Raw genomic sequence first — 23,997 nt, forward strand, 5'->3', positions numbered from 1 at the left:
ATTACAAGTAACCCTCAAACTCGGGTGATTTGAACACAAGGATCAACATTATTTCCCTTATATGTCCTGCCTTGGGAAAGCTATTATAGGCTATCCCGCTGGTTGCATGCGCTATGTCGAATTCAGAAGCTTTACCCGCACCACAGGTGTTATCTTGCCGTACAATACCCTGTACAGGAGGGACTGACTAAAATTCCATCACACAGGCGATGTTTGTCTCTTATCTCATGCCCAGAGGGGCTCTAATATGCAGCCTTGCGGCTGATAGGAGAAGTAAAATTCCATGACGAATTCACAGGCAGGACGCTCTTCTTGTAATCGTCCTTGTTGCATCGCTCGCCGGCGATAAAGTTACTTTGCGATAAAGTCACTGTTAACGTTACAACGTGAAAATCTTAGAAAAAATACTAAACAATTTCAACCTAACTTTACCATAAAACCAACCTGGTTGAAGTACATGATACATCTGAATCGTGTTAGATTCTTTATAAAACTTAGTAATACGATGTTGCAACACATAAGTACTCGTGCTCTATACCTCTTACGACCACGGCCTCATGACTATGCATAATATGCACAGATAAGAAAAACTAATGTCCGCGACTGACTGTCAACTATGAATGGCTTAGTGAAGAAAACCACTAATACTGTAACAACATAACCCACGTATCATTCAAAAACGTGTGACCACTACCAAAGAAAAGGAAGCAAACTTATAATGCATGGCCAACATAATCATTTTTTTACCTCTATACATTCTTTACATATTTTATCTTTCAATTAGCCTTCGGGAACAATCAACTAAATGAATGAATAAACTATCAGTTACACACAACTAACTATCGCTTGTTTTACCCTTCCTCTGGCATACAAATACAAATTATACAACAAAGGCTGGCCCAAGATGTATATATCGGCATTCCCCTTACTGGTGACCCCTATTCTGTTTGTACACACTACGTATCCCCTCAGGGTGCGAATCCTGTCACAGAACAGTCCAACAGAGGAGTACATGTAATAGGGTCTGCCTCTCTACGGAGATTACCACATCTCACAGTGTCTCAGAGTGTAAGCCGCAGATATAAATCTCTTGTACGTTTATTGCTTTTTTCTAGGCCGCAAGGATGGATTTGTTTATCTCTGTCGCCAGGTGTCCTTTCCAAGGATGTATCACTGTGATACTGCAAAATGTGTCATTTGAGACGTTCTTCTCAATTTTAGTTTTTTTCCAGTCCATGTGTCATCGTGCCTTGAATGTTTTTTTTTTTCAAAGAAGCTGAAGGATTCTGAGATAAACCTTTAGGAAGTCCGCATATAATGTTCACAGTTATTATAACTACTGACAATTTATAACGTTAATGACAATGTTACCAGTAACGCTACATGACTCACAAGATCAAAATTATGGTGCAATCCCCTAAGCCTATCCCCATACCCTCATACTGAAAGTAGTATAGTATAAGCCATTAGTCACGCACGGCTTATAACTTCTATAGTGGACAACGGCTGTCGATAGACGATACCACACCACATACAGCACGGGGGGTGTCCAATTACTTTTGTAATGGAAAGCCAGCAGGACAAGGGTTAAGATAAGAATGCCATTAGGTACAGAATTTGATCAACTGATTCGTAAAGGTTAATATCATTAGGCGAAGGTTCGTAAAGGTTTATATCATATGGCGAAGGCATAAGATCCTGGAACTCTAGTTTCAATACCTTAAATATTACTGCAAAGAAAAAAAACCCGCATCATATGCACCTCAAGCACTAACCATATACCGAAAATCAAAGACATCCTTAAACCGACTGAGAGCTACAGCTGCGAACACACGAACACGACCGAGAACACTACCTTCCCGCGGAGGGATATCTCCTCCTGTGGAGGTAAAAACTCAAAATAAGCACGTTTAACGGTTGAAATGGCAATACAGGTTGAAAACATTATGTCAGGGACCAATACCATCGTGAAAAGGTATTTGTTTTTAATTGACAAGTCTATACTATGTATGTGGACCTAAGCAGGTTGCATTGATCAAATTATTCATTTTTGATATAAAATTCAATCTTTATTTGATAACATGCCGTAACACTTATATCTAAAAGAACATGCAATGATATTGTCAAAAGTTCTGCATTTGGAAAATTTAAGACAACTATTTGTGCACCAAATTTAAAAATAGTCTTTGACCAGTTTTGAATTGCTGACGCACACTAGTTTATTGTTTCACCTCGTGCGAACCTGGCCTATCACCTTGACTGAGATCCATTTGAAGTAAGATTGATTGCGGTACTAACGGTACGCCACAACAGACATCTTTGTTGAGATCAAATAAGTCCTTTGCAACGAGAAATCAGATGATAGCAGGATATTATTGAAGTGTAATACATCCAATCGTAAAGATAGCGATACTGAAGACATTTATTGAAGTCCGCCTTATGGATATGGTTGGCGTCTATATGTACTGCTATTATACTGATTGTCTCGTAGATACTGTTGCATGAAAAACATCACTAAAAGCTGCATCAAACAGATACAGTAAAGAAGAATAGCCTACTCCAGATTAACAACGTGGGTTCAGAAAACAGTAAAATGTAGTCAAATTGGAGGAATTTAGCCCACCATAGATTTCATTTATGATTTGCGATTAGATCAATTTTCATTTAAGAGACGGGGAGGGGAAATTAACCTTCGCGCGGACTGACTCCCCTGGCCAATTAGTGTAAACTTACTTTTTTTCCGAATTTTACGATCTGTATCTCTGTAGAAAAGCCTGGTGGAGGCTAATAAAAGTCGTAAAGGACTAAAATTGACCTTGACCTTTGTCTTCCCGAGTTATGCAGGCTTAAGTATGCAAAAACACACACGCAGTCAAACATACACAGACCGAAGCATTACCATCACTCACGAAGGTAATAACAAACATAAATCGCAATATATACGGCAGTATATTGCTAATTTGTATGAAAATGATATATCAGATACGACGCCGTTACATTAAAACATGACGGATGTAAATATGATGGAAAAATGCCACAATTCATTCCCCCTTTCTTTTACGACCACAACCAATCTATACCTGTTCTCCCCAAGGGTTTCCAAGAGTGTAAGTTTTACGACTGCCGTCAAAAGGGGCACTTAGCTGATTATGGTGTAGTGGCAACTTTAATTTCAGAAATGGAGCCGGGTGGGTCATAAATCCGATAGAGGGACACTGGTTAAGTACGATATAACCCACACAAGGCTGTCAACAACTCCCGAATGTGCTGTCAGGGAGAGGGGAATACTGTATGGGGCTCGAAATACTGTGTATATGTACACCTTGGTGCACTAAAAATTGGAGCTGTGCACCCAAATATTTTCAATTCATATTCGCTTTATGTAGTTTTGCTGATATTCTATTTAATTTATATGGTACACCAAATTCTTTTAAGGTTGGATGCACCTAGTCCAAAAATAAGTTTCGAGCCCTGCTGTAGCACGTTCATATGGCTTTAATTCTGTTGATAGAAGCCTCGTGTAGAGTAAGGAAGCCTAATAGAAATGGCCACAATACACTTAAATGTCATAAAACTAAGACTCATTGAAGAGGACGCATTCGTAAATTAACTGACAACTTTTTGCAATGTAAAATTTCAATTATACTCTATGGCCTGAGCTTTCAAAGCATTGTTTCATGTTTCTGTTTGTAAGAAACATGCCATATATAGTGTTGCGATTTGTTTGTTCAGTATAAGATATGTTTATATGGTATATCTTCAACTGTGGTACTAACTAGCATTTCTGTGATGTTATACTTATATCGCTCTATTGGTATTCTTCTAGTGTGTCTGTTGAAATGTTTCCACATTGATTTTCCCATGCTCTGTGCTACTCTATGATGAGACATGTCTATTTATATTAGACTTGTCTCATCATACAGTGGCAGAAAGTAAAGGGCAAAAGATCGTGACAGGAAGTAAAGTTTAGACTTGGTAAAATTAGCCATCTATCATCCTTCTATGATAGCTGACAGGAAGGAAGATGGTCAATGACCTCCGCGGAATATTGAAATAAAACCTGCCAGTGCGTTCCCAATGCACCAGGATCATTTTGCTGCATCGGTATATACTTTGGCAGGTCCGCTATAGCTAGTATGCAGGAGATGATACACTTGTTTTTACCGTAGCAGTTTACGTGGATCAGAAACATTAAAAAAACACCCCTGTTTAATAGACTTGTGGAATAGGTTATCATTTTTATCGGCCTTTGTGGGTGTGCGCTAATAGGTTTTTCCAAGCAGATATTAGGCACCTAGGTGATTTGTTCCAGCTGTTGCGTTCACGTACACGTTAGTAGTGTCATGGCGGACGGCCGCACAGCTGTCGGTGTTTAAAATTTGCAATTTCAGTAAGGTAATCTGTCTTATTCTGTTTTTCTGACATTAATTAGCACATTTTCATCATCACTTCATACATGAAGCGTTTGTTCTACTTGTATCAACAAAAGTGTTTCACGGAGATGTGTGCCCACGCACTCCACGGAGAAACAAAATATTTCAAAGGAGTTGGAGATCCTTGAACTCTCTGCGTTCGTGGGTGAAGCCAGTTCAACGTCACGTATAATGGACTACGGGATCAGTCTAGACAGAGTCAGTCACAAAAGGGAGTCCGCACAACTGTACACATAATCACGTCTCATCAACTTGACGAGATCGCCGAGCTTGTTTGATACTTTAAAAGCCTTGTTGACGGTAGACGGCAATATGGTCTGACAGGTTGATTCCGCACGTGGACCGAACACGCGAGCCAACCACTAGCGCTCCGCCAAACTCCATAGCGAGACGCCGCGAGTCCATGAAATTGGACTCCATATCATGATATTTAATCAGGTTTTTTCATGTATCAAAGATTCGGTAAGCATAAGAGCTTAGGCGGCTTCTCTCAGAGTTGAAAGCAGAGTGCGCGGGTGGAGGCGTGGGTGGAAAAACCGTCTGTAGTCTGATTAAACCCATTACAGAGCAATGTGCAGGTAGGAGAGACAGGAAATGCGCTCTTGTTGAACGTCTTGGGGCTGTGGCACATGGTGTGTAGTGGGTTATTGGTCATTGAAGTGGGGAGGACGAGCGCCGGGTCGTATTTCAGCTCAGGGGCCTAGATTATTGCGACCAATTAAAAATCATACTGTGTTTATTTTACAAGAAATCGTCAACCCAACTACAACTCTTATACACATTTGTACGAAAAAAACGAAGGTTTCCGTGAATAGCTTAGGATTAAACCATGCACTTTCTTTGTAACACACAATACGATTGTTAAATGTTCTCCCTTATACCACTTGTAACAACTCTCTATTTTACTAATACACCAAAAGGCTCCCATTGCCTTGTTAATTCGCCGTTTGATAACTGTATACGCATAACAAATAATCAAGGAATACCATTGTAGCTTATAAGTAAATTCCTGCACGTACACAGTCCTAGCCACTTGACAAACAGCATAAAAGCGCAATTATAACTTGAGCGTTTCCAGTTGGAGATCAAATGATACGACTTCTGGTATGAATCTTTCTCCAGCAATCTCTGATTCTAAGTACCAATTTTTATGCAACAGTAGACAGGTACATGTAGAGCAGCTGTTGCCCTTATCATAGCATCACTGTCGCGCTAATATCTGCTCTTGACATGGTTTTCCGGTATAGGTCTGGCTTCATTAAGCACAATTACAATCAGATAAAGTTGTCAAAAGCTTCTACTGGTGATTTAAAAGCATTCAAAGCGATTTCAGGGCAGCAAAACAGGATTTTTAAAGCCCAAATTCTGGTCATGTTATAAGATGTAGTTAGTCGAATCAGCCTATTCCATATAGCATACTGATATATTTGAAGCAGATTCTGAGACCTTCGCAGCAACCTGGTTTCCTGTGTCTGACCTTTTGACCTCCTTTCATTCTGCTGGTGAATCTTTCCCCATCCACGTGCTGTCAATCTACACTGTCCAGATAAGTAGACAGAGAAGAAACGCACAGCTCTGCCACCCAAAAACAATACTTCCGTGGCCGGAAGTAAATATCAACTTCAATCTATTCTTGGGAGAAAAGGATAAAGTTCAATATCCAAGACAGGCAATTACTTATCAAATCAACTTTTTGTTCAAACCCATCCAATATGAAATTGGTAAGATGATGGATGCTGCTTTCTCAAGGTGCCATGCTAAACTAACCTTTCACAGCGGAGCTTTGTGAAACTTCCCAAAAAATAAGTTGTGCTCCGATTTTAGCATGCTGGATACTTCTTAAAGGTGAGAAACGTCAACGGTTATACCAAATCCTTTGAAGTCATCCGCAACGGAAGGTCAGAGTTGAAGACGCCGGTCCTCTGGTTGGTTAAACTCATCATCAGGCCAGTTTCCGTTGGCGACACCGTAACACGTTGAAAATTTGTAATAGCTTCTGGCAAACAAGCAAGCTATAGTTTGTCACATTTATCATACACTTTGTACCCGGAGTAAACCATCCATTCCAGGAATAGCTAACGTCCTGTCAACAACAGTTGATCTTGTTTCACACTATTGAATTTCTAAACAAAGAGAAGATTTCAGACTTTACTGGACGTATCTGTAAGTTCTTGTAAATGTATTGAAACAGTTGAGTGAATTGCATGATGCAATTCAATCGGGTATTACACCACTTTCTGAATTCATCCACATATCGTAACTTTTTTACGTATCGTATTACCTGGATATCCTGTATATCCTCAACACTGATGATCACTCTCTAGTCTATGCCAAATGCGGCAATAAAGAGATTCTGTTGGTAGTTGATCCTATAGCGCCATGTCTCCCACCTGTTCCACATAATATCTACATCATCTCAGCCGTTCTGTGGTAATCTCACACCGGCACATCTGCGGCAGGCTGTGGAGAGATAACAGTCCGTACATGATGTGTTAGTAATCTCGATATTCCCTTTAACGTCCTGTCTGCATCAGCGCTTATCACAATCACCAGCAGTTTGTACCTCGGTGTGTAATTTGTGTAATCTTTCACAGACAGACGGTTGTAACGACTTAGGTAGTTGAAAATGAGTTTCACACACATTACGTGCATAATCGTAAATGGAACTACATTTAGCAAGGTGAAACAGATGAATCCCTCGGTGAATATCAAAACCAAACTCCTCTACGTCAAATAATTTGCCAAGTTTGTAATTTAGATAAAATGAGGATGAATAACATTTTGGTGTTGACACTGAATTATATAGAAATGAGTGAAATATCTTCTATAATAAGTTTCCTAGTTTCAGTTTTCGACATTTAGAAAGAACAGAAAAAATCGCAATCCTTATGAAACTAGGCAAACCCTCTATCATAATCTATATGTTAATACATCTACAACTGATTGAAGAAGTGAGAAGAAGTTGAACCTGTCCAAAGTAGTTCACATTAGTCTCTATAGTTGTAGTAAGATGTCTCTGTAATTTGTACTCCTGCTTCTTTTCAATGACGTATACTAAACAACAATATATTTGTATCAATTCTTAATATTGATAAACGGACAAGTTGGAATAAAAACAATGGAATCAAAATATAATCCGGAAACAGCACATAAATTCAATTTCTATTCAATTAATTACAATGCAACATTCCTAATATAATTATACACCAGAACGTAATCGGTCTATCTAGGTATAAGGTAATGACTCTGTTATATCATTCTATCTGTCGCCTGGTTAATTATACCGCAGACATCAGGCATTTGTGGGGGTCAAGATAATTAACTGATAAGGAATATCTCTATTATATTTTACATGACTCTTCTAGCAACTGTGAGATAACTACAATGTCATTTGCAACGTTGTGTATGCATGTATGTGTGTGTTTAACAATGCAGTGGCCAACTGAAATCCACCATACGTGTACGTATACTGAGATAACCTTTTTAATATCCTATCATTTTATGATCTCGCCTACAGTTGTCAATCTTTTTGCCCTATGTCCAAACAACCACTCAACATAAAGATCCACCAATCTTGTTACAAGTTGATAGTTTTCTTAGAAATACTTTCCCGTATCCTGAATAATGCCTTCGAGGTAAAACGACGTTCTAATGATTAGTATAAGACAGATGGGCTGAAGGCTTTACTTTAATGACCACTCACAGTAATTACGTTATTACGTCTCCCCGCAGTCGTCCTTTTTAATTACAAAACAGGGGCAAACCGCGGGCAAATCGCCTGTGATAGGTGTGATTTGGGAGTTTGAAATATGTCACAATACAGCTACAGTGTGATTCGTTACACAAAACTGGCAAACATTCGCATAGTAGCAATCTACGTAATGCCATGTTGCTATATTTCTAGGGACATTTACTCTTTTAATATGCAGCCACCCTCCTGTTTTCCAAGTGATACTCACAAAGTACAAATGTGACGTGGTTTTGCTGTGTTAATATGCTGAAATATGGTAATTTACGAATTGGTTATTTTGGTCCGAAGAAGCGGAGCATAATATAATGTGGTAATCGTGTTTTGACCCAGGATGTCTCAGTCTCAATAGGCTACCCCCATCTAAGGCCAAGTGTGGAGGTATTGTAATATGTGAAATATGATATCATAATAAACATTGACGTTTAAAAGTTGTTACCTGAGATGTAGATTGAAAAATTTGGGTAATCCTTGTTCTTAAGAACTATCCATCTAGCTTTATCGCTAAAATCTTAGAATATGGGCCTGTAACATGTTCTAAAAGACAGGATTTGTATGTCTACCATGCGTACAGGTACGTTAATGGCACAGCTACAAAGTGCGTGTGCGGATTGTCAGATATCCCCTGGGGAATTCAAGAAAGACGCAGCGAACATTTATCATTACAAGTCGTTCACGTGTCACCCGAAAAGAATAGCACCCTCCCTGCCAATGTTTTATGCAGATTGACCTTTGTAAATCTTGCCGTGAACCGTGGGGCTAACTAACGCACTGCTCTTTCTTTGGCACGTATTACTCTGACTAGATGACGTATTGTAGGCTGTAAAAAGGGATCAAGGCGGATTATTAACGCCTAATCCCCTCCGAACGGCTTTTGTAAAGAAGGGATGGCAACTAGGTCATGTGAACGCTCACGACATGTACTTTATCTGTAGGGACGTTACAATCCTTTTCTGCACTGTTACTCAAAGCCGGATTCTTTTTGTAGTCTTTGTGAAAGGTAAATGTAAAAGAGGGTATAACCTGAGTGTGCACATCGATCGTTTGTACATTGAAACCTAACTTCAAAGGGGAAGCGGTGTCAAGATCTGGCGGATGCGCTGTACGTGAAAGATGTTCGGCCTAGAGCGATGTACAAAGGACATGGGGAAATACGTAAACGGGCTATCTAGAGATCTGAGTCTACCGCTAGAGAGTTATGATGTATCATGACAAATACTTCGTCTTTTACATCGTCACTGCCGCGTGTATGCTAAAGCAAAGCGGTTTCAGGGCAGTACAACTGGATTTTAAAACAAAATTTTCTTATCTTTTGAATGTAGTGAATTTAATCAATATTATCCCATAAGGTACTGATCATATATAATATCTGATCAGAATATTTTTCCCTTGCCACCTTGAAATCGCATTGGAAGTATTTGACAGAAAGTAGGTTTTCAAGAACAAGGAAAATTAGTCTTGTGGTAATCATGGTTTACCCATGACTCTAAAATAGCAATAAGATGAAAATATGTAACAGTTTGAAGCTGTGAATGGGCTCTCCAGGCCGCCTCATCACGTGTTGCGTAGCTTGTTGCAGTGACACTGTGAAATGGGATATGAACTCTCGCCGCCAGACTAAGCCACGTCATTTGGTGATATGGTCTCACTTACTGTTAATTGCATTGCGTGAGCGCACTGGGCGGCACATTGTAGCACCTATACTTTGGACGATCGTTTTGCATATGACAAGAAAATCGCCAGCAAAAGACTGTTATTGGGGAAGACTGACATATTTTGCTGAAACGTACCGATTTGAACAGCGCTTGTTCTTAAAGTGGAAAGTCCTCTCGCAGTAGTTTCTGTCTTTCTCTCTCTGTCTCTCTCCACCTCTGTCTCTCTCTCTGTCTCTCACTCTCTGTCTCTCACTCTGTCTCTCTGTATCTGTCTCTCTGTCTCTGTCTCTCTCTCTGTGTCTGTGTGTGTGCGTGTCTCTCTATGCGTCTCTGTGTCTGTCTCTCTGAGTTTGGAAGATGTATACCGCCAAAGTATTCAAAGAAGATGAACGTGCCAGCCTGTCAGATTAATCTATTTTCTGTAGACATATCACCCCGAGCAGTGACATAACGAAACCTCCCATAGGTATCTCTGGCGCGTAAAAGTGTCGTCAGCACACTCCGGTCTCCCTCGCACCACCTCAACACTTTCAGCACCAGGGACAGGACCGGTGAGGTGAACTGTCGGCGACCCCAGGACGCCATATTACTCCGTCAGGAGAGGAGACAGTGGTGAGAGCAGAGCGGCGCCACTCGGGCCCGGGGGATTTCTCGCGTGTGTGTTGAGACCACAGGGCTCTGATTCCTGAAAGGGAAGGACCCAGCCCATCATATTTATCAGGAGAGAGAGATATACGCTGAGGATTGGGAAGAGAAATTATCTACGGAAGATGTCGGGGAGTGACAGCAGCTCGGACTCGGAAGGTTCGGGGAACTCTCCCGGGCACCCTGCCGTGTGTAGCCCGGCTAGTCTACACCAGCTGTACGACCGGCAGGTGTGCGCGGAGTGCGCGGCGCTGCTCCACTCCTCAAAGCCGCCCGCCTGTTGGAACATCATCCACCTGTTCTGTGCCGGCTGTCTGGAGCGGATGCCGGCGCGGGACGCCCTGCGAGCCCGGATCCGGATCGACCTGGGCCTGAAGCTGGTGTGTCCGGACTGCGGGGGGACCGAAGAGGCGCCCGGGGAGTGGGTGGACACGTACAGCGTCACCAGCCGCCTGCCCAAACTGCACGACGTTTCTCCGCCAGGACTAGGCAGAAGAAAGCGATTCTCTCGACGGTAACAACAAAACACACAAACTCTTCAACCACGGAACTCTATGTCTAACAATATTCGGACATGCTTAATGCTGCTGTCGTATTTTGTATATTGTAATTGTTGTACAGATGTAACAGAGAAATGTAGACCTATGATATATTAGTACTGGAATATCACTAGTGTCTTGTGGCAATACAAGCTTGGTAAGCGTTGACTCTCATATATAACACAAGATACTATCAATACGCCATTGTCATCAAGGGACAGTCTGTTGATATTACAGACAAGACAGTACCGAGATTAATTGATATCTTTCGGCAAAAGTTAATTAACCTATTCCCTCGTCAGTACATGCCGAGTTTAATTAAAAAGAAAATTTTGATTAAAGAAGTTTCTGTCCCCAAAGATCTAAGAAGATTAAGAAATTCTCGTTAAAGACAGACCTCAAAGGAAGTAATCTGATTACGTTTGAAACCTCATTAAAAGTCTGTCATTTTTATCTTTATTAGGCGTAAAGGTTATTAGAAATAATAATAGATTTGAAATTATTGTCAGATTAGGTTAGATTGTGATTATTATCCCAGGACGTTTAACTGGTTCTTAGTATCTTAATTATTGATTTATAACTGTGGGCATTGCTTACTTTTTGTTTGTCTTATACAATTGTTGTCACGTACTAATATTTCGGGCATATAGTTACAATGGTGTCTAATTCCAACATACCCACTGATTTTTTTTCCTTAGTCAATTATATACTTAATAATGCCTTGTAATCTATCTATATCCTGACAAATGATATGATTAAAACAAAAACATTAAAAGAAAGCAGATAAAAATTCTGTAACCGTTATTCTTAAAAAATGTACCTAGAGGAAGTCTTTAGTTTGTTGCAAATGAGTAGCCTCTACCAGGCTCTGGGAAGCGGCTGGAAAGACTTGAAATGGGCCGCTTCCTGGAGCCTGGAAGAGGTTTGCAGATTAAACGCCATTTGTATAATCCAAAATTGTCGACAAAGACAAAATAGCTGCAGAATGAACCGGAAATAATTTAATACAAAATAATGAAAAAATAATAGGATATACATAGAAAATGCATATTGTGAAAAGTTCATACGTGTATATAGTAGTACCCTTTGGAAGGTTGTATTGGTCCCAAGTGAAAATACTTGAATATTCTACGTGTTGTTGGCGAATATTGCTAAAAATAGAAAATTACGAACGTCTGCGGACACAAAGACACAGAGATATAATATTACAGTATATCAAATGACGTTACGGACTATCAAATAGAAACTTGTCACGAATGTTTTCATCGTATTGTAATTATTTGAGAATGTACGTACACAAAACTGATAGATATATATAATTGTATATTATTAGATATTTGTATAAAGAGCATTCTATATGATTTATTTTAGACGTACGAAGTGGCCTAAAGGGTGACTGGATCGCTAACTTAGCGTATGTTCGACTACGTTTTCAATTAAGTAGTGTTTCTCGGTCGCTTGGCTACGCCACTATGATGTTATATTGAAATAAATCTAGGTCGACTAGTCCCGTGAGGCAATCGATTACCAACCGTCACTCTGTTTGAATTCTGTCCGCCCGGGCGAAGGTTTCAACTCCCGGATGGGCCGATGATATATTGCGGCGCAGCGGTGTGGATAGCCGCGCAAGGAAAGGGTATAAAAGTCGCCATTTGTAAGCTTCAAGAAATGACTTCTGGTGTAACATTAATGTGGCGTGTGTATTTATCGTTTTGTGAAAGTCGTCTTATACTAAAGGGTCGAAAAACGCCTCCTACACCAGTGAACATATTTCTGGAAGCCTGCATTATAGAGCAACACCAGTCCTTTGAACCTGAAGTGGAAGTACGCAGAGTACATAAAAACCATTGCCTTCAAAGCTGAAAACACCGGCTATACATTTGCACCGAAAGAAACTAGAAGCAACAAGGGGATGTTTTAACATTTCACCGGAACTTCTTTGATAGGCTCGCTGGAAATAGATCCAGAGTAGGGAATTTAAAACTCATTATTTTGCTGAGTCTCCGTTGAAAATTTCCCTCCTTTGTTAAAATTATAGGCAGTTACTCCGGCCTTTGCGCCAATCTGTAATAGCTTCGGCTTCAACAAAGACCCGCTTCTTGTTTTTCATTTCGTTTCTGCAGCTCATTTTCAAAGGGCTTTTCAAGCTGTGGAAGCAAGATAAAGCTAGGAACAGAAACAAAGTGAAGGCGTGCGAGTTTAACTTGAATCCCAAAGTCACGGTACATTTGTAGAACTATAAATATCCCAGGGCACTTCAACGAACTTTAACGCCATTTGATTCATTCTTTGATGGCGGTAAACGCCACAAAGAATATATAATTCATGATAGTTACAGGCTGTACAGCATTTGGGTATTAGACAAAAGAAAAAAAGGAAAAGATATGGAATGTTATTTGTAATATGGATACATATTTTCTGCAACCTCCAAGCAGCATGCAAAAATAACTCATATGGTGATCCTTCTCTGAAAAAAACAACAACTGTGTCTACGAAGTCTAGTTAAGGCGCTCACTTATAAGTCGTACGATTTTGATAACGCAAGAAGTTTCAAATAGACTGTGACAAAACCAACAGCCGGCAAGGATCTGAGACATCAACAAGACAGCTGTACAAAATATGTACGACTATCCCAAGCTAAGAATGCCCACAACAAGCGACGTACCACGACGTACCAGACCGTTATCTGGACCTATGCAACGATAAGTTGACGATTATAAGCTTTCGAAAGTGAAAAGTTTTTTTTTCATTACTCCGTTGAGTCTCATTTGCGCGCAACATGTACAATTTGTTGAAAATAATAATAGCCAGACGGTTGCTTAATCCAATCTATCATCGTTAAGTTTCATATTAATATCGCCCACGGCAGCTTAAAGAATAATTTGTCAGGCAAGTGCTAATTAAATGAACACGAAAAGATTAAAGGAAAATGTCTGAAACAGTAATAATTGAAAAAAAAAAACTTTTTGAATACTGAAGACCGTTCGTTCCTAGATTTTAACGACGAAAACAAATAATCACGTTTTCGTAAAATGGTGTAAAAATCTATATTTGAGAATAATGGATATATGAAATCATATTTCAAGCGTAGTTCAGATTAAATTTGCCTATAGGTATGTCCAACCTGCGGATATATGTTACTTTACTTACATTCTGGCTGCTGTACTGTTGCAATATTTAGTCTTTAATCTTTATTTTCTTTATTAATATACAATGCCTTATCTTCCTCGCCAGACCGTCTGTCTTTAGGTAACTAAGCGTGAAGACACTCAAAAAGAGCAGATAACCCGCCATTTTTCCACACTTCAAGTAAAACGTGGGTGTCTGGATCCGGACTTGGCGTCTTGTCTGCAAGATAGTGCTGTTGAAAGGATGTATGACGTCACAAGGCGGCCTCTCCAAGACAGTTTTTGAAGACGTTTCAGGTGGCCGTGACGTCTGGTCCTCTCGTGGCGCCTGGTGCATCTGTCTGATGTATTCCATTTCCCTCTTCAGAAACGTCATATGCCGTCGTGACTGGAGTCTAAAGAGATCATGTTCTTGATACGGAATATTTGATTAAAGGCATCCGGTGCGGTTTCAGGGCGGCAAAAAAGGATTTTCAAACTCAATTTTCTTGTCATACTCTTAATATAGCAAGTTGAATCAATCCTATCCCATAGCATACTGATATCTGTGGGGCAAAAATGTGATGTCGCAGATAGGAAACTGTTGCTTGTGCTGTATCGTAGGCTGGTTCTAGCTATTTATTGTCGGTACCCAAAAGGGACTCCTTACGTAGCTTATATTTGGGCTATTTCAAAAACTTCAGGTGTGAAAATCAAACGAAAAAATACTAAGAAATGGCTATGTGCCTAGTCTAGGCTGTCTTAGAATGAACTAAGAATTTAGTACTCGTAATTCTAACCAAAATATGACAATGATGATCGATTTTTGGTCATACATAATTCATCTTTACTTTCCAAAACGTGAATCCATCAATCCATTTTCAATCCACCGACATAATCTCCAATTCTTAGCCTTGATTTACGATCCCCGGAATTACGCACTAATCCGTGGGGATTTCCTGTGGTCCGTCTTCTCGTCTGAACCACATCTGTCATCACGCGATCTCTCGCGAGATTTGCAGGGTGATGAAACACGGTCCGTCCGTCCTGATCCGCCGACTCTGAAGACGACGTGCGGGATTTAATAAGACGTACGGGGAGGATTAGAAGATTAAAAGGATTAACGGCTGTGTCTTGTCAATGGCAGGACTTAACGATCGAAGAGATGGACCGGAGTGACTTGAGAAGAACCTAGATAGGGGAATACCGGATGTTAAGAAAACACTAAATGTACAGGTAGACGGGACTTGAGCAAAAAGAGTGATGGCCTATGTTATAGTGTGTAAGTCAAATAGACTAAAATGATGGAATATACGAGACTCACAATATATTACTTATTACGACAAAACATAAATATTGGATATATTCATAATGAAAATTAGAAGATCGATCAATCATCAGCAGTTCATATAAATATTTTCAAGAATGACGGTATGGAAATTTACGCTCCTTATATATACATGTAGTCCATGGAGTCTTAGTTAACTACAAGCAAAACTATATCCATTCAAGGTAAATATCATTTTACATACTTCAGCCGAACCTCAAATGGTTGAAAGATTTTGAAACGTTCAGATAGCACAGCCGTATAAAAGTAGCCGGATTTGCGAGCTACAAGTTCCAGTCGACTTTTCACCTACATACTCCTAACCATCGTTTGAGGGCGTTCAGCTAGTGACGGGAGGCTAAATTCGTGAATGTGTGGGTTTAAAGTACTGCCTAAAACGACACTGATTAGAACTACGCACATTCAGAGTCCTATTGTAATGCATTAATGAGTACTAAGGAACTACATTTAACCACGTTAAACTGCCTGACCCACATTTCGGGTTCTATTGAAAACCTGTAACAAATTGGAACTCAAGTAGATCCGTTAATTGGTTTGACGCACGTACTTTACTGATCTTGGAATACGTCGTGACGAAGTGAATACAAGATAGATTCTTCCCACCATCTAAACCAAGGCAGTCGTAAATACGAGACTGTAGGGCTGATATCAATTAGGTTTTTACCATCATGGTCAATATTGACTGAAGGAGGCCGTATATAGTTATTTGTACCGAGTGTTAACCCAAGCTAACTCATATACAGGACTGAGGAGGTACGGAAGGCCAGAGGTGATATTCAAGGGCACATTTTCGATCGACCTCGTTGCACTAACAACCATGGTCTTGATTAAACTCACCTTTTCATGTTTTACCTCCCCTGCTCATGTGACAAGCGGAGTTTGCAAAGGCCAGAGAGATCGAACAGATGAAAACATGGTGAACGCGGGGCAAATTACCAAACACAAAAGGACAACCCAAGTGGGAAGTGTAGAAAGTCAGTTAATGTTTGTAAATCGAAATACATGTGAAATAGTGTAAAATCGTACCCTTTACCTACTGATGTCAATTACATTTTGCTGAGGGGTACGTGGTGGTATTGAACTGATTTTGTGTTTTTCTTCTGTGAACTTGCATTGAAAAGCGCCATTCTCTGTTTTTTATAACACATTCATATCTGCATCTGTATGCATGGGTAGAATGTTCCAAATACCAAAGATTTTAAAAAATGATACATACTGCTTTCTCTGCTTAGCAGTTGGTGTGGAAGTTAAACACCGTGGCACCATTACCAGTGGACTAACCCCTTCATGTAGTGATTGCACAACTGTGTGGCCTAAGGGCTACAGAAACAGAGATGGGCACCGCCCTTTGCGCCATATACAAGTGTGGGAAGGATTCTATTGATTGTATTCTTCTTTGTCCGTAGTGAGGCTAAAATTAGAAATTTGATTAAGATGTGTCTTGTACTCTTTATTTTATTTGATAAAAATATCTTACCCAGTGGCTGTGTAATAAAAATACACATCAGAGGCTGTCATATGCAGAATGTTTCTGAGAATTCGCGAGACAACGATTGACCATATTTGGTAAACAACAGCTACTTTTAGGTCACACGCTTCAAACACTGGAGCCAAAAATACCTTTTCAAAGGAGCTTGTCTTGCTTTGATATATCTGTCAGGACATTCATTCCCTTTTATGGTAATGATCATGTATTCTACGCATAATTAAATCCTTTGAGACATTCTTTGATGTTTCAAAAATTCCAGGCTAGTGCACACTGTTGCTCTTAACACACAACAGGGATAGAACATCATGAAAGTGCGCATCTGTGTTGGTAGTTATATGAGAGCAGGCATCGTTTACCACTGAATTGTTTACTTTTACGTCCGAATTGAATTGTTTACGTTTACTAGCACTTGAATTGAAATTATCAATTAAATCGTAAAAATACAACAAACTACGTAATATAATTTCATACATATATCCACATTTGTACTAGAAATGTATTATAAATACAGTATGTGGTTGCATTAAATGCTTTCCAGTTGCATTCGATCTGATATAGATTTTTTAAACAAATTTTTTTGCACAAACTTTGAGGCGTATATAAATCACTAACCAGACAACGTAAAGCCTTATTATGAATCAGAGCCATTATTACAGACAAACCGGTGTTGATAATAAAGCAGGACCCGTTGATGCGGTACAGGCTGGATTATAACATCCCGTCTGCTGCCTGCTGGAATCTGCTGAAGCTTGACGAAAACGTGTTCTGACAGACTAAAAAGGTCGTCCTCTGAATTCTGAATATCTCGTTTGAGTTTGGGCAACTTTATAACTCCAACCAAATAACTTCTATTCAAGATGGGGCGTCCGTGAAAATTTCGTACTGGCTTTTTGTGAGATAGCAAATAACGGGCGGTTCCAAACATTCAAAGACGAAGAACTATTGAACGTGTTGAACAACTATTGAACTTATTGAACATGATCATGATAAGAAGTTGCGACATCATCACATTAAGCTTGGTCTCATTCAGGTATAGGAAATGTGTGTGTGTGTTTGTGTGTGTGTGTGCAATGTGTTTATGACCGAGTAGAGACGGTTGAATGGCGAGTAGTTGATAGGGAGTTTATAAGGTTGAAAGGGACCAAGCACGTGCTCGGTGGGAGCATGCAAGTGGCAGGTATGTGGAGGAATTCAGGGGGTTTAATACCCGACTAAATTACACCATACAACTCCCTAAGGCCTTCACAGTTCTAATACATTTATGAAAACCCACAACCCTCCCGAAAGGTCTGTTAACTTAAAGATCACGAAAATGTAATTGAAGGTCACGAAAATCCAAAATAGTTGGACCGGGAAGTCTGAAGTCTCCGATGTCTTGTTTGAAATGCATAACCGTTTTGTGTTCATTTCCACATTAGAAGCCGGGATCGTGCCACAAGAGACCTGGATCTTCTCCCCACTGCCAGAAATCAATTTCACCCCAATTAACCAACCAAATTAACTGTTCCGAAATTAGTGCAATTTGTTCCTGGTTGTCCCGGATTCGTGAATGGGGTTACATTTGCCTGATTCGCTCCAGTTGAATTACTAGTAGAAGATAAGCCCAGCAAACGAGCAGTCAATTGCCGCATTATCGCAGAAGGATGTTGTCAATCATCTACACCGTGTCTACAATCGTCGTACTCCGTCTTGATGTCTTAGGATGTTCAAGGAAGTTGGGACAGAACCAACTGCCGACAAGCTCTAAAAGTTGTTATTTTTTCGTAAGAAGGCAGATTAATTTTGTACGACATAAGCACGACGATGACAACAATGCCCTCAGTTTGCGACCGTACAAATATAAGGACAAAAAAATAAGTCCCGTGCTAGAATAAATTCGACTAAGTGAACCCATTCTTTGAATCAAGTTTGCAGTTTGATTACGTGGCAGATAGCCTGTGGCGTCCTCCGTCTATTTTCGTGGACTGGTTCAATTTTCGAATTCATTGTTCCTAGTTCACCGACCAGAGATGGTTCCATCTGAAAAGGTGCAGAAGTGATCGTGAAAACCTCGAATTTAAAAGTACCGCAAAAAATCATGACTTACAGTACTTTCCAACTTTTCCCACCATGTTTTCCCACAGACAACCCGCTGGTTGCCAAATGCCGTTCCGAGACTTGGGGGTCAATAAGAAACGCATCAGCCAAATTACTTCTAACTGTCTGCGCCGCCTCGCAAATAGGGACAGACCTGGGTAATAGTGGCGTGATTATACCTGCTGATTCTCGTCTGGAACTCCTGCATTCCGCCGCTTGATTTTCCCTGTTTGTCGGCGGTCGGTGTTCAATACAGTTTCCACCCTGCTGTAAAATTAACCTTGCTTTGGAGACGCTCTGAAGTAATTCCGAATGCGGGTGGAATTTTACATTTACAGACTGAGTTAAAAACACCAAGTGCAGTTTCAGGGAGGCAAAACAAAAATATTCTGGATAAGGAAATCTGTCTGATATTGAGAATTAGTACCATAGCACGTCTTGTCTTTCATACATGAAACGTTTGAAATAGCCATCAAACAAGCCACGCGAGAACTTCCTATATTTTGGGTTAGATCACGTGAAAATAAATATTCTGTATTTGCTTGCGAATATTGCTTGATTTTCATTCTTTGAATGTTTTCAAATATCCCGTACCCTCAGAACGTTTCGTGCTTGCTACTTCTCCTGTTGAATACGTGCATATTTACAAAAATTATCATTAATATTGATATTGATATGTCCTCGTTTGGCCTTTAAGGTGATTCAGGTGAGCACATATTAAATCAGTTGACAGCGACTTCTCGGTGCCCTTAAAATATCACCCTTTCTTTCATACAGGGCATTAATAAATAATTCAGCTGTAGCCTTTCAAACGGCAAAGGGCAGATGTTGATATTGCATTTATATACCAAGGCCGTGGTTTTGTTATTCTTAACCTGATGTAGCGTGCGTAGCCCAGTGGTTAGCGACCCTGCCTCTGGACCAAGAGGTTGGGAGTTCGAATCCCGACTGTTGTCGCTCACCGGAATTGTACGCTATTGTAAAGGGTCGCATTACTTATATAGGACGGGACGTTAAGTTGTGGTCCACTGTTTATTCAAAAGTGTTAGTATTTTTTTGTAAATGATAGCACAAGCGACCTTCGTTGGAGGTCAGAAATGGGCGCAACGAAACGTAGAATGATGATTATGAGCAAACTTCACAGTTGGAAGCGATACTTAACGTAACCCTTCATGGACACTTATCCTAGATCCACCAGGACGTAGAGAATCTTCCGTATATCCTCTTCCATGACATTCTCGGTGTGTGGGTGCATAAACGTTTTAGATATGGGGTCATAAAACATGTGTGCGTACATGTATGGTCCATTATCGGCGTTTTTACGGCAACAGGATCAAGGCATCTGGACTCTGTCACAGACATCAGGGGATTTCAGCCGCGTACTTAGCGGTTGAAATTACCATAACTCATCGGTCATAGCCTAGGTGCCAGACTGTTTGTAGGGCCTACATATAGGCCAGTTCCTCGACTCTAGAGCCAACATGCACCCAAGGAAATTATGCCACAGCCTCCCCTCAGTTTTGCCCTGATTCACAGGCAATTTGGCTACCCCACTGTGCCTAGCGTGTTACGGGTCTGGCATCCAGGCTACATAAGTCTAGCCTGGTTACCATTCTAGATCTTCGCAGTGCACTAGTGTTTTAGTGCAGTGTCTCCAGTGAAAGCATGGCCTCTCCTAACGTTGTTTCTTGCCTTTTTTTGAAACCGACCCCGGCGTGCGCTAATGGGCCTAGGCAGGCGGCAGTGCTCCTAGCACCGAAGAGATACCGGGGAGCCTACGGTGGTCTGGCTACCAGGCTAGCTGCCACAACTCCGTCGCCTCATAACCGTGGGATCTCTGAATGAAGAGTAATTTTTCAGTAGATTAAGGATCGCCGTAAACGCTTAGAATGGTTCATTATGGCTCTATATATGCGTTTCAAATACATTACCATACACGTCGTTATCATGTCTTGTTTGTATGTGTGTACGGCCTGAATCATGAAAAGAAGACAAGAAAAATACATTTCCTGGTTTGACATCGTAAAATGTCGTAAACAAATGGCTCTCCATATTCGCAATATCCTTCAAAGACGTTATTACCGTTGCCCATGACCGTGCATAAACCTAACTATGACATATTATGCGGTATGGTCTGTTAAACATAATTCATTGGTATTGAAATGGCATTTCTCGCTGTTGACATGTAATTGCAATCAAGAGACAGTCTTTTCCCCAGACGAAATTAATTTTCTGTGAAGAATCCTTGTGAAGTGTTCCGACGCGGCACTCTTCACGGAAGAGTTCGGCTGTCACTCTTACAGTATTCCCATAGGGGGCGTAACTGTCGCCCCAATCGACCTCGTAAGATTTGAAATCTAACAGGTGTTAGATGTGGTGTAAACGTCACGTTAGAGTGTAATGAAGCTGACAGTTTAGCCCTAGTGATTAGAAATCGTTTAGCATGACGTTATTGAAGTGCTTGAATATTTCATGCCTCATCGTTCAACTTGTGAAGCCTTGAGTGCGAGGTTTACTGTCCACTGTTGGAGGTATGGTGACGTTCAGTCAGCGGATCGAGCTAGTAGTGCACGAGCGCCTCTTGCGGGAAAGAGGCAAAGTGCAGTTTGCAAATGCCATAAAAAAGTGATTGTGCCCTCTATGTGTATGGTGTGATAAATGACCAGAAGGAACATATTAAGACACCACACGAATCATAACTCACACATTCAACTAAGTTTATTAAAACTAGATCTGCATTTAATCATAAAAATAAACTCATAAGTCTCCAATTATAATCTTTTTCGCCGGAGGTGGTGACATTCCGCTGAGTTTGGCCTTCTTGGCTGTTCTGTATGCCTGGATGACTCTCTCTCTTTCTGCGTCTAGCATCCTCTGTTCTGCAGCTGATTTGTTTTTTCTCTTCCTGCTCTGTTTAGATGATTTTGTGGTGTCGGTTTTACCTTTGGAGCTCAAGAGACTGTTTAGGAGAAGTGTCTTCTTGCCAGGCTGGAAATAAGAAATTAGAGATGTCAAACCTACATGGTCATATTTGAGTTTTTTATGAATTCAATGGAACAACCACAGGGTGTCTGCTGCAGCACCAGTTACCTTATGTGAGGGTCAACATAATCAATGTGATGTTTACTGATACAGGGTCATCACAAAAAAAAACATCACAAACAAATGTTATTACATTTTTTACACACACCTTGTCATTTTTGCCAGCCTTCCTGGGTCTTGCTGTCAACTCTGGAGGCTGAGACACAACCTCTCCAAACTGTACATGGTCAGTAAACCTCCTCTGTTCCTCCTCTTCTTCTGCCTTCTCCTTTCTCTTAGCTTTCAACTTCTCCTTCTTCTTATTCACATGCCTGAAAGAACAAAAACATTATTTGTAAAAAAGAAATTTGTATTTTCTATGGCATCAAATAGTCATGTAAAAGATTACAACACTGTTAAAAAAGCTTCTGGCACTAGAATACCCACTGTTTTGTTTTTGCCTTCTGTTTCTTCTCCTCCTCCTTCAGTGGGTCGATGTCTGGCATCCATTTTGCTTTCTCATACGCCACCTGCGTGGCCATGTGCATCCGCTCCACGAACCGTTTCTCTGACTCCCAGGGCTTCTGTGTGAAGTCTGGAACTTTCTCCACCGGTCTGCCATCCACTGGCTCATCTGCACCTACACGCTGGACGGGAAAACCCTCTGTGTGGAATACAGAAGTTATGTCTGTCTTAAAGATTATTCATTTAATAATTATAACATCAAGTTAGCTAAAGGTTCTATATAGCTTTTGGGACCATAGGAACACTGTTCACTAGGGCATGGTAGTAGTATTAGAAGGCGGAGCCTGTCCCCATTCCTTCCACCACCTTTTACCTCCTCGACCAAATTCTGGTACCGGTGGAATGAGGAAATTTGTGTGAAGTATCTTTTGAAATGACAAGGTCTAGTCAGGAATGCCAGGAAATGAACCTGTGAACTCATTTTTGATTTGGGGGAGAGGGGATAAATTATACCTGGACTGGAAGAGTAGGATGTAGTGTACTAGCAAATGTCACATATTGTAATGATTGAAATTCGAATGGTTGTCCGTTACATGTAAGTCAGCCTTATTTCAGCTACATACTGGTATATATGTTTTGTCTATCTAACAAAAAGTTTACAATTTTACATACCTGTTGATGCCCCTACTTTTATGGATTTTCCCTTCTGTTGTTCTGTGCTCTCTGTCTTTACCGCTCCCTTTTTCGACCTGCCTCCCTTGCCTCCCTGCTGTTTCCACTGCATGAGTTCTCTCAGCCTCCGCGGTACCTCCTGAACATCGGTGTTCTTCGGGGCCTGGTTTACTACTTTTGTATTTCTGTTGGACAATATGCGCGGTCGCTGTTTTTGTTTTAATATATCAATTTTTGGTACTACTGTAGGTATATGCAAATTATTGGTAAGCGCATGAAAATTGTTGGCAGGCATATGCAAATTAATGGTAGGCATATGCAAATTAATGGTAGGCATATGCAAATCAATTTTTCAGGCATATTCAAATTATTGGTAATTTGCATGCAATGTACATGTCATGATGCAAACTTGGCCTACCACTGTTAATTTGTGTATTTTGCGTTTGAAGTCTGTATTTTGTAGCATGAACACAAAGATATCGGACCATACACATAACATACACATGTAGCATACAAGTACGTAGAAATGTCTGTGCATGAAGCTAAATTATTTTGCAACATTTGTACCTGTTTTGAGGCTGTTTTCGGTTTCCGAAGTAAAAAGGGTCCACCGCCTTGATCTTCTTGTGTTTCCCCATCCTCCTGAGTTCCTCCAGTCAAACAAATCTTATGATATAGACGTGAAAACAGTCGTTCTTTCTGTAGAAATTATTTCTTCTGTACGCACATGGACTGGGATGTCCCTACTTCCGGGTTAGCTTGGGGTCAATGGAATATGCCACTAATATTAGGGAAAGAA

The 23,997-nt window shown here is 40.5% G+C and overlaps 2 protein-coding genes across 2 annotated transcripts; one reads left to right on the forward strand and one right to left on the reverse strand.

The window, feature by feature from the left end:
* Nucleotides 1-10,370: 10,370 nt before the first annotated feature.
* LOC109483406 lies at nucleotides 10,371-11,645 on the forward strand. Its single transcript, XM_019786416.1, has one exon. It carries the CDS (start codon nucleotides 10,607-10,609, stop codon nucleotides 10,997-10,999), a length of 393 nt encoding a protein of 130 aa, XP_019641975.1. The 5' UTR covers nucleotides 10,371-10,606; the 3' UTR covers nucleotides 11,000-11,645.
* Nucleotides 11,646-21,740: 10,095 nt separating this feature from the next.
* LOC109483391 (coiled-coil domain-containing protein 137-like) lies at nucleotides 21,741-23,950 on the reverse strand. Its single transcript, XM_019786397.1, has 5 exons — nucleotides 23,766-23,950; nucleotides 23,199-23,383; nucleotides 22,509-22,725; nucleotides 22,231-22,393; nucleotides 21,741-22,028 (listed from the first exon to the last, which is right to left on the reverse strand). Exons 1-5 carry the CDS (start codon nucleotides 23,834-23,836, stop codon nucleotides 21,798-21,800), a joined length of 867 nt encoding a protein of 288 aa, XP_019641956.1. The 5' UTR covers nucleotides 23,837-23,950; the 3' UTR covers nucleotides 21,741-21,797.
* Between the last annotated feature and the right edge of the window lie 47 nt (nucleotides 23,951-23,997).

This window comes from Branchiostoma belcheri, unplaced genomic scaffold, assembly GCF_001625305.1.
Source record: "Branchiostoma belcheri isolate BF01 breed outbred unplaced genomic scaffold, Haploidv18h27 scaffold64, whole genome shotgun sequence".
In the NCBI taxonomy this organism is placed as follows: Eukaryota; Metazoa; Chordata; class Leptocardii; order Amphioxiformes; family Branchiostomatidae; genus Branchiostoma; species Branchiostoma belcheri.